We start from the raw sequence: 17,166 nt of genomic DNA on the forward strand, positions 1-17,166 counted from the left end.
GGCAGGTGGTTTAGGGGGGATGGAGAAGGTAGGTCTGGTGTGGACAGATGAAGATGAACAGCCAGGTGGAGACCGCTGGTATCTTTTCCTTCTTTCTAGATTCCAGAGACCAGTGGTGGCTCCCCCAGGAGCAACCCTCAGTCCAGGGTAATCCCAGAGGAGCCCAGGGCCTTCACCTGCCAGGCCTAGCTCCCTCTCTGCCGCGGTCCCCACAATGGCAGCCCCTGTGGTCTGGCTTGGCACCTCAAGACTGCAGACAGAGCCCCTATGGGTGCTGTCCTGACGGCCACACCATATCTCTTGGGCCGCAGTGGCAGGGCTGCCCTGGAACCTCATGTCAGCAGAGCAGGTAGGGGCCTCTTCTTTACCAGGTCAGAGAGGAAAAAGTGTGTGTGTTGGGGGGGGTATCTGAGGGACAGGTCCACGACTCTGCGCAGGGAGGGGGTGGAGGTGGGGTTTGCAGAGCTCAGGACTGGGACTCTGGAGCTGTCTTCGGGCTTCCCCGCTTGTGCCATCTTGGGGACTCTGCTTCCTGTCGCTGATCTTCCTAATGTGCAGGGTGGGGGTAAAAATCTCCACTCCTGCTATAGAAGTCGGCCTGTGGAGGTGTAGCCTGAGGCTCTGGGAAGGCACATGCGACATCATTCTAGCTTTCAGATCCAAACCAGTCTGCCAGTCTCTCTGGGGCTGGGATGCTCAGAGCCCAGACTTTGGGGCCAGCAGCCTGGGAGCTGGGCAGGATTCTCAGCTCAGTCACTTACCAGCCGCGTGCTGGGTGATGGGGGCAAGTTCCTTAACTCCTCTGATCTTGGCTTCCTCTGCTGAGATGTGGGAACTGTGACAGCCCCCGGCTGGGGTTGCTGTGAGGACGGAACAGTCCCATGGTGCCTGGGGCGTGGAAGGTGCTCTGATGCGTTCTTCCTTCACCTTCCTTCCCCACTCCTGGCCGATGGAGCTGTGATTTTGTAAAGCCTCCCTGGGGACCCGCAATGTGGGCAGGTTCAGTGAGTCTCCACCTTGGTTTTGGGGGTCGGGGGGAGTTGAGGATCCGCCAGGTATCAGGGTGGCGGCTCTGCCTGCTGGGTTTCTGCTGCCTCCGTGGCAGCCGCTGGGCAGTCGTGGGACGTGGCAGAGCCTCAGCACGCGGAACGGTCGGGCCCGGGTGTGGGGACATGCTGTCTCCCGTGTGGGTCCTCAGCTGATCGGCCCCCAGCACGGGCAGCTTCAGAGCCTGGGTCCCGGGATGCTGGGGGGGGTCAGGCATCAGGGCTGGGTGGTGAGCAGACAGCCGTGTGACGCCTGTCTAGGTACGGGTGCTGCCCCGACGGGGTGTCTGTGGCTGAGGGGCCCCAGCACGCCGGCTGCGCAGGGTCTTACAGCAGTGACAACGCCAGGCGAAGGCCGGGGTCAAGAGCAGTGGCTTCCTCGGTAAGTGCTGGTCAAACGGGGGGTGGGGGGTGGGAATCCAGCCCCCGAGCCTGCTCAGCGCCACTGTGACCCTGGCTCTTTGTAACTTGGGCTTGGGAGAAAGGAGGTCCCTGCCGGCTGCTGGCCCACAGGGCGTCTGAGACGGGCCTGGGCTGGAGACGGGGTGGCGTGTGCAGGGGGCTTCGTCTGACCTTCCCCAGGCCTCTGAGCTCCCCTGGGGCTGGGGTTCTGCATCATGGGCTCCTAACCCTGCCCCTCCCTCTTCCTGTCCTCCTTCCCCAGGCTCCCATGGCCCGCCGGCCCCAGGCTCAGCAAAACGAGCCCCCTGAGTGCCGGGGCTCCCAGTTCGGCTGCTGCTATGACGGAGTGGCCTCTGCGGCTGGCCCTCTTGGGGAAGGCTGCGGGGGCCAGCCTGGCTACGGTGAGTGGATGTCCCGGCATGCTTCCTGGTGAGTGGGCTCCGGCCCCCCTTCCCCCTCCCCCGCCTCCACCAAGCCCCCACCTGGAGCTTCCTACTAGCTCAGTGATTCATTCATTTCTTCAGATGTTTACTGTTCACTTACTAGGCGCCAGGTCCGAGGATGGGGGCCATGTTGTTCTCGTTCCCAGCAGTTTGCCCTTGAGACCACCTGCCTGCTTGTGGGAGGCAGGGAGAGCTGGGGCAGGGTCCCCACAGAGAAGGAGGGCTTGTCCTGCCCCCCACCCCCCCCAGGGCTCAGCACCCTCTAGAGGCAGAGATGGAATGGTGGTCGGTGCCAGGATGGACAGGGGTGTCCCCACCTTGCCTGGGATGAGTCCTGGAGGGAGGTCGCCGAGGCCGGAGCATTTGTGGGCGGCACTGCCAGGGACTATCACGGGGACCTCAAAAGCCAGATGGGCTGGTGGTCAGGGTCTGCAGGAGGCTGGGACCCTGGGGGGGCTTTAAGCAGGGGCCAGCCACGTTCACGCAGAGAGGTAGAGCGGCCGTGCTGGGGAGGTGGGCGGTTAGAACAGGCAGGCTGGGGGCAGCTGCAGGTGGGCTCGAGGCTGGTGAGGGTTCCTGGGAACAAAAGGTGGGTCCCTCACTGGGCACCTTCACAGATGTTCCTGGGAGCCGAGGGCTGGGTTCTTATGAGCCAAGCCCTTGGGCTGCTCTGTGCGTGCACTCTCGGGACCTGGGTCAGGCATGGGGAGGGGAGGGGCATGAGGGGGCCAGTGCAGGTTGCTCATGGCCCTGACCTTCTGGAGGGCTGTAGTTCTGTGGGTGGAGCCCAGGTAGGTCTGGGCAGGGAGCAGACTCTGCCCCCAGGGCCAGGTCAGGGGTCTGGGCAGGGGTGTAGATGTGCTCTGTGAGCTGGGAAGGGCCTGGCTCCTAAGTCCGAGGCGGAGGGGATGGTGGGCCTTTGTTGGCAGGACTCTGCTGGGCAGCGTCCTCGGCTTGATGACACGCACCCTCCCTGTCCCCTCAGCCTACCCTGTGCGGTGCCTGCTGCCCAGCGCCCATGGCTCCTGCGCGGACTGGGCCGCCCGCTGGTACTTCGTCCCCTCTGTGGGCCAGTGTAACCGCTTCTGGTACGGCGGGTGCCATGGCAACGGCAATAACTTTGCCTCTGAGGAGGAGTGCATAAGCAGCTGCCGGGGGCCGCACGCTGGGCCCCGCCGGCCCGAGCCGGGGGCTTCTGGCCCGAGCGCCCGCGCAGACGGTGGCGGCAGCGGTCCCGGAGGCCAGCAGGAGGCCAGCTGGCCCAGGACGGGGGCCACAGTCCCGACGAAGCTCTTGCCTTCCGGTGGCCTCGGGTGGCGAGAAGACCAAGAGCTTGGGTCAAGGAAGGAGTCCCACACGCAGGCGTTTGGAGAACGGCCCTGGGGCGCGGAGCTCGGGCCCCGAGTCCCTGGCCTGGGTGGAGATGCCCGGCGACCAGTGCCGCCCTCCCACAGCTCCCCCTACAGGTGAGGCCTACCTTCCCTGGGTCAGGGGCTGCACCTGTCGGAGCTAAAACCCTGAGGTCCCCAGGCCCTCCCTCCCCATCCCTAACCTCAAGTCCTCCAAACAGCCCTGCCTGGAGGGCCTCGGTCCTGTCGTTGTACACATGGGGAAGCTGGCATTGGAGACAGGAGACTTGCCAGTAGATGGTGCTTCCATCTTGGTCAGACCTTGCCCGTACACCCCGGGCCTGTCTAGTCAGAAAAGCTTGCAGGCTTCGTGACCTTTGGCAAGTCCTCCAGCTTCTCCAAGCCTCAGTTTCTTGACCTATAAAATGGTGATATTCTCTCTTAGATTTAGTTTGGGTTCCACAGCCTTGGGACTGAGTCATGAGAACTTTGGGGAGAGTAAAAACAAAATAAATAAAACTTTGAATTCCAAAGGGGTCAAGCATGTGGTTTAGTTCCCCACATGGACCTGTCGTGAGCAATCTGTCCTGGCCCCTCCATGCCCTGGGCTTTGCGCCTACCCTGCTGCTGTCACAGGACCAGGCTGAGGTCACAACGTCCAAGGGCATGTGGGGAGGATGGAGAGGGGGGATTCCCAAGGCCACGGGCTTCTGGAGCTGACCCCGAAAGTGCCAGACAGGATGGGCAGCCAGCTGTCTGTGGTGGAACACTGATGAAGGGGAGTCCCCAGTCCTGGCACTCAAGCCAGCAGTGCGGGTCCTCACCAGCCCCCCCCGCCAGGGTCAGCTTGGCAGGCCCGGAGCCGTCCCTGGTGCAGGCCCCCCGGGGGCAGTTGGTGCAGCTCCTCTGCCAAGATGACACGTCCCTGGAGCCCCACGCCAGGTGGCAGAAAGACGGGCAGCCCATCTCCTCCGACAGGTATGTGTATGGCAGCTCCCTGATGTCCCCTGGGATGGGAGCATGCATGCAGGGCTGCAGTCCCCTCTGGTAGGAGCACCGGGGCCGGAGGCGGGCTGGGCTTACTGTCCTCAGGAGCCCAGAGCTCAGGCCCCCACCTTCTCAGGCACAAGCCGCAGCCTGATGGCTCCCTGGTCATCAGTCCCCTGTGGGCAGAGGATGCTGGCATCTACAGCTGTGGCAGCAGCCGGCCAGGCCGTGACTCTCAGAAGATCCAGCTTCGTGTCACAGGTCTCTGCCCCGGGGATTCCCATGGGCCCCAGGCGGGAGGCCCTGGCTGGGAGGCCTGAGCCCGGTGCTCCCACACTGGAGGGGCCCTTCCTGCTGGCAGGGACTGTGTGCTCCGCGAGGGCCGAGGTGGAGGTCTTGCCCCTTGTGGCGCTCATTTCTCCACATGTCCCTGGCCAGCTTCATGGCCCCCCCCCTCCTTCCACCACATTCTTCCCACAGCTCACCCCTTCTCCTGGCCTCATGACAGGGGCTGATGTGGCCGTGCTGTCTGCGGCTGAGCCAAGGCACTTCCCTCAGACCAGGGACCCAGCCCAGGGCCACAGTCCTCGGGACTCCAGCCTAGTGGGGGACAGAGGAAGCCTAGGGGCCGTCTCCTCCTTGCAGCCTTGGCCCACGACCAGGTAAGAGTGCAGCAGTGCTGTCCCGCTCTCAGCCGACCCCCTGGAGGGCCGGGGGTGATAGGGGTCTCAGTGGTGAAAGGAGGGGAGGGGAGGTGAGTCACAGCGCTCTGCCCGGTGAGGACAAGAGAAACACGGCTCCCTGAGCACAGCCTCTTAGGAGGAAGGGGAGCCCTCCACCCCTCCCCAAACTGTTGAGGATGGCCCAAGGCCCAGGACACAGGGGCTGAGGGAAGGGAAACACACCGGGAGTTAGAGGGCCTGCGAAGGCCTTGAAGGAAGTTTATAGAGGCGTTGCGGAGGCCTGGAGGGCACAAGTCAAGGACCGAGTAGCAGAGGTGCAGGGCAGGGAGGTGACAGTCAAGATTCTGGGGCAGTGGGGGCGGGCAGTGGGGAAGGCAAGAAAGCCCCAGGTGATTGGTGACGGTGTCCTGCCCAGAACAAAGCAGCTCTGTTAGGAAGCTGAATCGGGCAGGAGAGAAGGGGCCCATGGGCTTGTGCAGAGGGCCCCCCTCATGGCTGTGGGGTGTTTGTTCTGCAGGCTGCTTCTGGACAGGAACCAGCCTGGGGTGGTGGACGCCCAACCAGGCCAGCGGATCCGGTTGACCTGCCGTGCTGAGGGCTTCCCGCCCCCAGCCATTGAGTGGCAGAGAGACGGGCAGCCCCTCTCCTCCCCCAGGTTTGTGTTCAGCTCCAGGCCAACCCTGTGCAGGCCTCGGGGGAGGGAGCTGCCAGGCGCCACCCCTGGTCAGTCCTGAGCAGGATTCCACCGGCTCGCTAGAGATGCTGCAGCCGGGCAGTAGGGCTCCTGGGGCAAACCAACATTTGGGTCTCTGGGTCTTTCCAGTGTGGTTAGTGGACAGAAGTAATGGGCCAGCTAAGGAGGGCTGATGGCTGAGGGACAAAACGGAGGCAGACCCATTTCTGGCTGTAATCATAACAGCTGACATTTCCTGTACTCGTTACGAGCCTGAGGCTTGTTCCCCATCGTGCAGTCTGCACAAGGGCCACGTTGCAGTAGGTTGCTATCTTACCCCGCTTTACACACAGGAGCTTAACACCACATAGCTCCTAAGCGGCAGAACCGAGATCTGAGCCCGCTGAATGAGTAGAGCAAGAACTAGAAACCCACACCGGAATTATTTTGTATCTGGAAGCTTGAAATGAGTTTTTTATTGCCAGGCTTAAAGGTCAGGCCCCTCCCAGTAAATGAGTGTACCAGCAGCTGGAGGACCTCAGGGCCTAGGGCCAGATGGCCCTTTGCTCAGACCCCATGGAACAGTAGGGGCCACTCAGCCCCTCCCCAGGGAAAGGAAGACCCTGCCAGCCCCCTGGGGATGGAGCCACCTGACTGTGCTTTGTTCCTAGACACCAGCTGCAGCCCGATGGCTCTCTGGTCATCAACCATGTGGTTGCGCAAGATGGTGGCTTCTATGCCTGTGTTGCTTTCAACGGGCGGGACCGAGACCAGAGATGGGTCCAGCTCAGAGTTCTGGGTAAGGTGGCAGTCCTGAGCGGAAGGTGACCTCTGAGGTCAGGTGGCACGGGTGGGGCAGGATTGGCGAGTGGCCGACAGTGCTTCCTCCTTGGGCCTAGGGGAGCTGACCATCACAGAGCTGCCCTCCACTATGATGGTGCCAGAAGGGGACACAGCCAGGCTGCTGTGTGTGGTGACAGGAGAAAGCGTAAACATCAGATGGTCCAGGTAAGGCTCTGTTCCACACAGGCCTGGCCCTCAGACCCTCACACCTGAGGCTGTGCAGCCCAGAGAGGCGGCCCACCTTTCTGCAAGGATATTGTGGTTCGCACCATTCATTCTTCAACTCCTGCCTCCAGGGGAGGGGGCCGCAGCACCCTCTTCCTGACACAGTGAGGCCCCAGAGGACTGTCTCTGTTGGCCGGGCTACACCAGGGTTTCTCAACCTTGGCACTATTGGTATCTCAAACTGGATAATTTTCTTTTTTAAGATTTTGAGAGAGAGCCCGAGCATACAAGTGTGGGGGTAGGGGACAGAGGCAGAGGGAGAAGCAGGCTCCACGCGGAGCAAGGAGCCCGATGCGGGGCTCAATCCCAGGACCCTGGGATCACGACCTGAGCCAAAGGCAGACGTTTAGCTGACTGAGCCACCCAGGCGCCCTGGACTGGATAATTCTTGATTGCCGGGGCTGTCCTGTGTATTGTAGGATGTTTGGCAGCATCCAGGCCATCTACCCACTAGATGCCAGTAGGATCTCCCTCCCAAGTCATGACAATTGACAATGTCTAGAGACGTCTCTTAATGTCCCCTGAGTGACACAATCTCCCTCAGGGGTTGAGAACCACCGGGCTATACTCAAGTTTGGGGACTTCAGTGGTCTTTTACCCCAGATCAGTTGCTCTTTTACTCATTCTATCAGCAAACACTTTTTTGCCACCTTCTTCCTTGCCATGTGTCAGGAATAGCCTGGGCTCTGGGGATCTTGGTGTAATCTGAGCCCGCAGATACTCCCAGGCAGGAGATGGCCCCGTGTCCCCTGGGGTCCAGAGGTTTGCCCTCAATGCTGTGTGTGCCCAGAGGACGGAGGCTGCCTCCTCTCTGGGGGAATTCAGGAAGGACTGGCCACACATGTGACTTTGGCTGGGCCTTGAAGGCTGAGGAGGGGAAGGCTGTCCTTGACCGAGCCTCAAAGGTGAGTATAAGAGATGTCAAGACGGGAAGGGTCCTGCGCACAGGAGTAGGGAGGGCGGCCAGAAGCTTCTGTAGGCTTCTGAGCAGCTGTGCTCTGTGCAGACCTGCCCTGATCAGGTCCAGCCTCTGATGATTCTAGCAGGCCTGTATCTTCCAGTTTTGCCTCTCCTTGATCTTCCTAGCAGCAAACACGCTCAGGACTCCCCTCTTCAAAGCACAACAAAAGATACCCTCTTCTGACCCTGCATGTCCCTGCAGACCCTGGCCTCATCTGGAGTCTCCCCCTCACAGCGGCTCACATCCATCCCCACTCCAGAGATACTGCCCTGTTCCTAAATTCTCTGGACAAATCACAGTTCCCACACGACCTGCAGTGTCCTTCCACTGACAGCTTGCACCTCCCCACATGCTCCCTCCCCTTGGCTCCAGGAAACTACTGTCGTCTGGCCTTCTTCCTCTGGCCTGGCCCTCTTCCTCTGGCTGCTGCTTGTTTTCCTGGCTGGCTCATCTTCTCACACCAATCCCTTGAGAGGCTGGTGCACCTTAGGGGCTGTGCTTGGTCCCTGGTCTAACTTCACCTTGGGTAACCTTGTTGGCATGTGGTTTCCAGGATCATCCAGTGCTGATACACTATCTGGGTCTAGACCTCAAATCCAATGCCACCTGGTATCTTGTGGGCACCCAAAATGTAAAATGGTGGACAAGAGCATTCACCGTTCAGCCCTCTTCCCCACTCTGGATCTCCCCATGGTGGAGGGGCACCACTCTTACCCAGTAACCCAAGCCCCGAACCTCTGTCATCCTTCGTGTCTTCTCCCGACCTCGCACGTCTGGCCCTCACCCATGTGTGCACTTCTGCCGTGGCCACTTTCCTGCTCTCTGCTTTCAGGCTCGTCCTCGCCCCAGTCGGCAAGCCTTTCCAAGCACAGATACTTGGTCAGTCCTGCTTCGCTCACACCCCTCCATTCCCCCCAGGGTCCAGGCCAAACTCTGTCTAGGCTGTGTCCACTTCCCTCCCTGCTCTGACCATGGCCTCCCTTTGAGCTCACGAGCCCCCTCGTTCTCCCTTTCACCGGCCAACTGTTCCTCCTCATCCTCAGGTCAGGGCTCAGCTAGGTCACCCTCAGGGAAGGCGCCCCTAAGCACCTGTACCCCAGCTATGCCCTCAAGGCAGGGCGCACTTATGTCCTTCACCTAGCACAGGGCCTGGCACCTCATGGCTGCTTGAGAGACCTTTGTTGATGAAAAGAGAGCGGGGTTCCTTTGTGGATTAAAAGGCAAATTCACAATAATTTAGATCAGTGTGCTCAGTTGGGGTGAGTTCACCTCACTTCTGAGTTATTTTGCTCTGAGAATGTTCTTTTTGGCACCCTGCCCCATCTCTTTCTCGAGGTGAGGGTCATCTGTCCACAATGATTACCTCCTCCCTTTGTCTCCTGGGCCTGGCCGGCTCTCTCACAGTCCTCTCCCCTCCAGGAACGGGCTGCCGGTGCGGGCTGATGGGCATCGCATCCACCAATCCCCAGATGGCACGCTGCTGATCCACAACCTGCAGGCCAGAGATGAGGGCTCCTACACGTGCAGTGCCTACCGTGGAAGCCAGGCAGTGAGCCGCAGCACCGAGGTGAAGCTGGTCCCACCGGGTAAGAGACCTAGCCCAGGGACTTGTGCCCCAGAGCTGGCTTTGTGCTGCACAGGGCGGGGGAGGGCAGGCTCTGCGGGCTGGGGGGGACCCTAGCCTGTGTCCTGGCTCACTCTGCCAGTTCCTGGTAGTGTCACCCGTGGCAAGGGGCTCAACCTTCCTGAACCTCTCCCCTTCCATGTGCAGCAGGCGACTCCAGCGCCTGAGGGAGCTCTGGTGAGGGTGAAGGAGATGGTGCAGATGATGGGCATCTGGTAACAGCTTAATAGGCATTATCAAATATTATTTAGACTTACTAATTTTGAAAAATAGGATTGACTGGAATTTCATTATAATCCTTATGGCAGATAGACTGTTAAATGTGTCCATTCTAATCAAGGTGGCAAAAAAACGATCCTATGATTGAAAAGTGCCTTTGACCATATAACCCAGAAAGGGAAGGGCAGGGATTAGTATCACCATCGTACAAATGAGACAGATATCCAGACACCTTATGTGATGTTTCTTCAAGTCACACAGCAAGTGAGGGGCTAAGTTGGGATTAGACCCTAGTCCTCATATTTAATATTCTTTTCCTTAAACGACTGTAGCTGTAACTGGGCAGAATTTTACTTGCATTATTCAGTAGTTTATGTTCTTCAGCTCTTGCTCAGAGTTACAGATCAGTGAACCTAAGGACCATGTTGTAAAACAATTAGTTTCGTACCACTAAGAAAAAAATGCCGCTAAAACGGTTAAATGACACTATGCTAAGACACGATCAATTCAGATGCAGTCCAATTGGAGAGGTGTTAAAATGGGAAAAACAGCGCATCTCAGAATTGTTAAGATAGACATGAGCTCTATCGTCAAAGAGGCCAGAGGGCAAGGGGGAGTGGGAGGCCTGCCCTCTGCCCAGCCTGCTCTTTCATGTGTCCTTGGTGCAGGCTGACTGACCAGTAGGGCAGTGCCCCGGGCCGAGCTGCCGGTTCTCGAGGCCTGAAGCAGACTTTTCAGGACGACCTCTCCTGTGCTGTCTGCCTGGATGCTCATGGCGGTCAGGGCCGCAGCACGCACCAGGAGAGCTGCTATACCAGGGGTACGGGGCCTGCTACGCTGAGGGTGGGAAGAGGCCAGCACTAGAGGTTGAAGGTCCATGGTAGAAATGTCGCTTAGTGAATCAGACTGACACGTAGGCTTCCGGTTTCTGAGCTCCTTAGGATAGCCATAGGACTCGAGTCCCCGGGGCCCCGCGCAGTGCTCAGCATCACTAAGTGCTCAGGCTTGGTGACTGCAGGAGGGCATTACACCTTCGCAAAAGCACTAGACCACCGGGGCCATTTTTCCCCTCCGCCCTGCCCAGCAGATTGATCTCTTGTCTACAACCAGATTTACAAACCAGAATGCAGATTTGGGTGAGAGAGCTGTCAGGGGACCCAGGTGTTCATGTTTGTGACTCGTTGTAGACACGTCTGCTTGGGAAGCCAAATTAGAAACTTGTCTGATGGCAGAGTCTGGTGGGGCTCTTGCTTGCGTGGTCGCACACTGAAATGTCTGATGTGACCTGCCTCGTGGACAGGACGCCTTTCTCCTGCCCTCTGCTGGATGAGTGTTGCTCATCTCCTATTTTGTGGGCACCTTTCTTGACTAGAAGCTGTCTCGCCCCTCCCTTTGTATTCATTCTTTTGATTATGCTTTTTGTAGGGTCTCACTGCTTGAGGCTGCCTCACTTTGCCCCATTTGTGGTCTGGTGGCATACTGGAATTGGTGTTAGTGTCCAGGTAGCGGGCTTTAAGCTAGTCATGCTCTGGTGTAAGGGACATGCTTCCAAACTTCTTGCCTAAAAGACCGGGGTGAGAAACGGAAAATACTGTAGCAATAAAACACAGGGGCTCATGCACTTTTTCTGAATGAGGGAATGAGGGGCTATGAAGCAAAACATGGTCAAGCACTCAAATTTTAGCCACAGTCACTGTGTGCCCAAGGTGCTATGCCAATCTCCATTTCCGGTGAGGAAGCACAGGCAGAGAGCTGAAGTAACTGGCCAAAGTCACCCAGCTGGGAAGCAGGAGAGCCAGGACTGAGCTCCGGCAGTCTGGCTCCAGAGCTGGTGTGGTTAACCACTGTGCTGGGCACCTAGCCTCTGGGCCCTTCACGGGCCCCGGGCTGCAACTGCTGAGAGAAAGTCCTTATCGAAGTTACTGATTTTTTAAAACAATATGCATAAATGGCTTGATATTTATATAAATGTAGGTATGGTTGGCCCCTGAGCAACGCCAGCGATTAGGGGTACCGACCCTCGGTGCAGTCAAAAATCCACATAGTACACTGACTCCCAAAAACTTTGCTAATAGCCTGTTGACCAAAGCCCTCCTGATAACACAGCACATATTGTATGTGTATTATATACTGTATTCTTACAGCAAAGAAAGCTAGACAAAATGTTAAAATAAGGAAAATGCATTTACAATACTGTACAGTATCTAGTGAAAAAAATCATGCGGACCCGCATAATTCAAACCCATGTTGTTTAAGGGTCAGCTGTAGTTAGTACTCTCATTATACTGATATTCCTAACCTGTAGAGAATCAGGCACTAAGACTACTGAGGTATAATCTTTTTTGTTGTATTTTGGGAGGAAGGAGGGGGAGAGGAGATGAAGATAAGCCCCAGGAGGTCTGACTTAAGGGGAAGGTGCTATTCAGGCCTAAGTCCAGCTGAGTCACAAGAGCCCCTTCCAGAAAGAAAAGGGAAGTTAACTAGATGAGGCCACTTCAGTCCTAAGATGAAGCAGCGGAATAAAACACCCACAGGGATTTTTTTTTTTTTTTAATTTCTATGCCCACTGTGGGGCTTGAACTGCCGACCCTGAGATCAAGAGTCACTTGCTCTACAGACCCAGCCAGCCAGGCGCCCCTCTCACAGGGATTTTTAAGTTCCCGAAGCTCCTAGTACATTCAGAGGGGGCAGCAGCAAGCATTTTGTGCTTAGTGCAGTGTTAGGGCCATAGCTCATTAGGCTCTTGTCCTAACCGCCTTGCCTAATGCTCGCTTGCTCTCTCGGGGGGGGGGGCGGGGGGAGTGGGAAAATTGGGAAGATGGGGAATGAAGTGACTGAGGTAAACTGGGGCTACTGAAGGCACAAACCTTTTGAGGTTAGAGGAAATCAGCAGTGAGAGAAAGAGACAAGACAGCTCTGGCCCAACTCAAAATTTTACTTCGGGCTGATCCCCCCACCCTCCCTTCCCAATCCAGGGGCTAAGGCAATTGTCACTCAGCTCTTCAGGTCACAACAGCAAGGGAAGGGAGTTAACTTCAAGAGGTGTCACCATGTGTAGTCAGTGCCTGAGAGTCTGCCCTGGGCTGAGGCTGCAGGACCACTGCGTGCCCAGATGAGGCCCATGGCGGGGGCGGGGGTAGGAGATGCACACAGGTGATAAAAAAAAAGTACAGAGCAACTGTGCTTTTTGGGAATCTGGCAGTTCTGTTGCTTTCCTCTTAAGGCAAAGAAAGGGGAGGTGGGACTTTTCAGCCTCCACAGCTTCCTTACCCCTTTGTCTCTCCCCGGTTGTCTCCGCAGCACTGCCCGCCCAGCCCAGGGCCCTCGGCAGGGAGTGTGCAGATCAGCCTGAGCTGGCCAACTGTGATCTGATCCTGCAGGCCCAGCTCTGTGGCAATGAGTACTACTCCAGCTTCTGCTGTGCTAGCTGTTCCCGCGTCCGGCCTCACGCTCAGCCTGTCTGGCGGCAGGGATGAAGGCTAGCTGCAGCCCCAGTCCTGAAACAACTCCCGGTCCGTGGCCTCTGGCTGCCAACGGGCTCTACCCTTCAGAGAGAGAATGGGACTCTCGGCCCGCCGCGCCTCAGCAGCCGCCGGCACCACAGGTCGCTGGCACGAGGAGTCTGCTTGGATAAGCACACCCTTTACGGCTTCCCTCTATCATTTGTTATACAGGATCAATTCAATGGGTTCTAAAGCAAGCTACCAGGGTTCTCGATTCATTTAAAGCTGGGTGGGGAGGTGTGTGATGGTTTCAAAGTTAACATGTATCTCACACAGGGCACACTCGTTCCTGCCGTGTCGGGCAATTTTTCTCTGTTAGAACTCCCATCTCGTCTAGGGTCAAACAGTGGTTCACTGCTTTAGTCGTCAACCTCACCCTTCCAGGCAGTGTGGCAATCAATCAGCTTCAACTCCCACCTATATGTCCAGTTAATGGCATGTTTGTGAAAGCTCTTGCCAAAGAGGAATATGGCACATAACACTCAGTACAGGGATCTGGGATGGAGGAGCAGCAGCTCATGATGGGAGCATGCCAGAAGTGGGGGGGGGGGGGGGCTCCTTACTTTCCTCAGGAAGCTAGTGCCCGAAGCCCTCCTCCTGAGGCCAACATGCAGAGCCTGTTTATGAGGATCACCTCACCCCTGCATCAAGCTGACCTGCTATGTACAGTGACCAGCTGGGAGCCTCTCCTCCCCAAGCAGGAATCTGTGAGGCAGAACCAGACTATTAAAAACACGCATCAGCAGGATAAGGGAGCAAAGGAGGGGAAGGCAATACATTAACAACGAAGTGGTTTCAGAAATGGTTTGAGTAGGAAGAAGTCCTCCTCCATCTCTCAGAACCTCCAGTTCCTCGCTGCTAAACAAGAGGCCTGGATTCAATGAGCTTCCAGGTCCCCTTCCACTTTAACCTTCTACACATCCTCCAGAGGACTGGCTGGACCTAAGTGACAGGTTATTCTGGGACATAGGCATTACAGAGAAAGCTTTTACTACCAGCACACTGGCTGGAAAAGAGACAAACTGCATCATGGGTGAGTGATACTTCTTGGTCTACCTCTCATTCAACACAGGAAACATGGGTTAGGGGCAGAGGTGTTTTTATCTTTCCACTTAAAAAAATACAGAGGAGTATCTCCTTTCATTTACCGTGGCTGGTTTTGCTATACGAACTGGAAACTAAGGGCTACTTTCTCGGACTCCCCAGTTCTCGCCAACTGGCAACATCATTCAGAAGTAAGTCTGAGGTTAGCTAGCTCTTCTCAGAACTAGTGACAGAGTAGTGGGCTAAGTACAGGAGAGTAACACTCAAGCTAGACCAGTGGTTCTCAACCCTATTCCATATTGGGAACTTGAAAAACAAAAAAAAAACAACCTGGGGTCCTCCCCCAACCACTTTGATTTAATTGGCCTGGAGTATGGGCCAGCGTGAGGATTTTAAAAGTTCCCCAGGTGATTCTAGTATGTATCCAAGGCTCCAAGGCTGAGACTCACCGCTCCAGCAGGGCCTTTCAGAAGGTGAACCTTGGTTCCAGTGTATTTTCTGATGACTAGGCTGGGGGGGGGGGTGGTGCTGAGATTCTGTACCTCTAACTCAGCTCCTAGGTGCAGTCCATGCTCCTGTTCCAGACCACACTTTGAGCAGCAAGAATCTGACATCAGAGATATGCTTAGGATCAACCGAAGCCTAAAGTAGAAACACAAAAGTGAATTTTAAGAATATACTAGTCCTGGTGGGCAAAATAGATGAAGGGGATTAATCCAGAGGTACAATCTTCCAGTTATAAGTCACAGAGATGAAAAGTCTAACACAGGGAATATAGTCAATAATATTGTAATAGCATGTATGGTGACAGATGGTGACCACACTTATTGTGATGAGCACTGCGTAATGTATAGAATTGTTGGATCAATATGTTGTACACCTGAAACGATAACAGTGTATGCCAATTATACTTCAATAATAAAGAATATACTAGTCCCAATAAAAGATTTTCTAGCCACCAAACCAGAGTTCTGTAGCAGCAGCAGAACGGAGCAAGAACAGACCAAAAAGAACTAAAAGTAAACACACTTGCTAATAAAGAAAAGGGGAAAGACCAGCCCTTCATGGGCAAAAGCTTCTACCACGAACATTTATTTTTGTTAAAGCAGATTATAAATTCTCATCAGTACAAATATATATAACTTACATTTGATTGTAAGGCCAACGTTCAAAAGTAAGAATGAGATGGGACCTCACGTTGTTACCAGAGGTCAAGAGGCCGCCACTGGCAACGGGACGTTCTGATCACAAGTGGGGGGACAGATGCACACACAGCTAATAAAACTAGAATCTCCATCCCCACAAAACTCGTGGGGACAAAACCTAAAGGACAAAACAAGACCCACCAAGACCCACATGACAAACCAACACAGTAGCCTGCGCTCCCCATCAACGGACGTGATTCTGTCATTGTCACCTTAGTGTTAAGTAGAGGATTAACATAAACAGCAGTATATAAAAGAAAATGCATATTCTCTATATTTAGACTGATTCCATTAAAATAAAGACATTAGAATTTCATCACAGGTTTAAAACCAGGACAATACTGCTCTTTCATTTTCTTTAAAACTACAACCTAGTGACTGTATTGGTCATATGCATGATTGTTGCTGCAATGTGCTACTTACAATGAATGATACCAAATAAGCTAGGGACCCCATCTGCAACTCCCCACCCTTCCTCTCTCCGCTTCAATAGGCATCACTGATAAATCAATCTTATGTACAATTTCTTACAGCTAACCCTTTTACCTTTGGCAAGATTACTTACAACTCATAAAACTTTTTAATATTGAGAACTATTTAAAATATTCTAAATGCATAAAAATAAAGATTTTGGCTTTTTTTTGATATATATATTTATAATATTTATTCTTACTCAAAGTGGAAGCTCAACTTTGCCCCTAAAATATAGCTCTGTTGGGCAGCTGCTGATGTGCCCTCCTGGGAATTCTGGCGACATAGCCTGCCTCCCATCCCCAGCCCAAGCACAGGCCACCATGTTCTTGATCTCTAAGGCCAGTACTGAGAGGCGGCAGGTGAATGGCCTGAAAAACAAAGGGAGATTGTTTTGCTTCCCGTTGTGTTTTATATTCCAGTAAATGTGCTTTGAATACAGATTCCTGTTCAGATATTTCTGCCCCTCTGTTGCCAGAGATTTGTAAGGGGCTGAGGGAGTAGGAGGGGGACAGAGGGCAACATTTCCTTGACTTCTTTAGCCTAACTGCAAGACAACTCTTCTCTAGGAATGTTTTTTCCATTTTTTTCAAAATCACCTCTCCTAGCACTCTCTGCCTGGACATGCCTTGGGACCTTTGGGATTGGTGAAAAGTATACTGACTGGGAACACAAAGTTCCCTTTGCTCCTTTGACCTCTGCCCCTGCCCTTGCTAAGTACAGACAAAATACATAAGCCATAGAGACTGCTTAAAGTTCAATTTCAAACGTCTTCTGTAAGTCACTGGAGAAAGGATTGGTGGGAGAGGGGTTAGTACGCTGCTTGGACTTGCTTTCTAATGCAGCCCACTGGGCTTCGAAAGGATCCACTGGGCAGGTGCCTGCAGGAACCTCTGTGTGCTTATCTCCTGAGGCCAACCTGCCATCGTCTACACCATTGAAAGCTGCAGAACCATTGAGGTGCTGAGCAGGCGGCTTAAAGAAGGGACTGGCAGTAGCACTGCTCGTCTCATACTGTGGGAATGTCTGCTGCTTGACCAGGCTGGGAGACTGATGGGGGTGGGCGGCCTGAGGGTGGCCTGCAGTGCCAAACACGTTGGCTACCATCTGGGAGGGAGTGATGCCCACCACAGGCACATTAGGGGCTGGATAGGGCATCCCATTGGCCACAGGATAGGACTGGGCAGGGACAAAGGCTGGCTGCAGGGGTGGGACCACGCCCACTGGCACAGGCTGAGAGGTGAGGAATGCGTTCCCTTGGAAAGGCGGCGCTGGCTGGGTCATGGCAGTGGGTGGAGGAGGCTGGAGAACTGGCTGCAGAGGAGCAGCTGAGGCCTGGGGCTGCTGCGCCCGGACGCTCTTGGACACCTCTTCTAACCAGCGGTCAGCCTCAGAGGGAGTGCGTCTGTGACCAGCCTGCAAGAGACCTGGAGATGCAGCACCAGAAGATTGACCCCACTCGGTCCCTGGGAACGAACAAGAGGGAGA

At 55.2% G+C, this 17,166-nt stretch overlaps 2 protein-coding genes across 24 annotated transcripts in view; one reads left to right on the plus strand and one right to left on the minus strand.

Moving 5' to 3' along the window:
• PAPLN (papilin, proteoglycan like sulfated glycoprotein) overlaps nt 1–13,155 on the plus strand; it is a 32,039-nt gene extending 18,884 nt beyond the window's left edge. For all 3 annotated transcript variants that reach the window (XM_025869705.2, XM_025869707.2, XM_073895483.1), the window contains 12 exons: nt 100–349; nt 1,308–1,428; nt 1,711–1,849; nt 2,877–3,357; nt 4,081–4,218; nt 4,364–4,488; nt 4,736–4,889; nt 5,428–5,565; nt 6,255–6,382; nt 6,483–6,591; nt 9,032–9,198; nt 12,756–13,155. In XM_025869705.2, the coding sequence (XP_025725490.1) occupies nt 100–349; nt 1,308–1,428; nt 1,711–1,849; nt 2,877–3,357; nt 4,081–4,218; nt 4,364–4,488; nt 4,736–4,889; nt 5,428–5,565; nt 6,255–6,382; nt 6,483–6,591; nt 9,032–9,198; nt 12,756–12,931 (2,126 nt within the window). In that variant the 3' untranslated portion in view covers nt 12,932–13,155. The remainder of the gene's footprint in view (nt 1–99; nt 350–1,307; nt 1,429–1,710; nt 1,850–2,876; nt 3,358–4,080; nt 4,219–4,363; nt 4,489–4,735; nt 4,890–5,427; nt 5,566–6,254; nt 6,383–6,482; nt 6,592–9,031; nt 9,199–12,755) is intronic.
• Nucleotides 13,156–15,078: 1,923 nt separating this feature from the next.
• The window catches only part of NUMB (NUMB endocytic adaptor protein), a 175,358-nt gene continuing 173,270 nt past the window's right edge, over nt 15,079–17,166 (minus strand). For all 21 annotated transcript variants that reach the window (XM_073895499.1, XM_073895495.1, XM_073895494.1 and 18 more), the window contains one exon: nt 15,079–17,144. In XM_073895499.1, coding sequence (XP_073751600.1) covers nt 16,429–17,144 — 716 coding nt within the window. In that variant the 3' untranslated portion in view covers nt 15,079–16,428. The remainder of the gene's footprint in view (nt 17,145–17,166) is intronic.

Source organism: Callorhinus ursinus, unplaced genomic scaffold (assembly GCF_003265705.2).
Source record: "Callorhinus ursinus isolate GAN/ISIS: 27379988/994484 unplaced genomic scaffold, GSC_fseal_2.0 scaffold8, whole genome shotgun sequence".
Classification (NCBI taxonomy): Eukaryota; Metazoa; Chordata; class Mammalia; order Carnivora; family Otariidae; genus Callorhinus; species Callorhinus ursinus.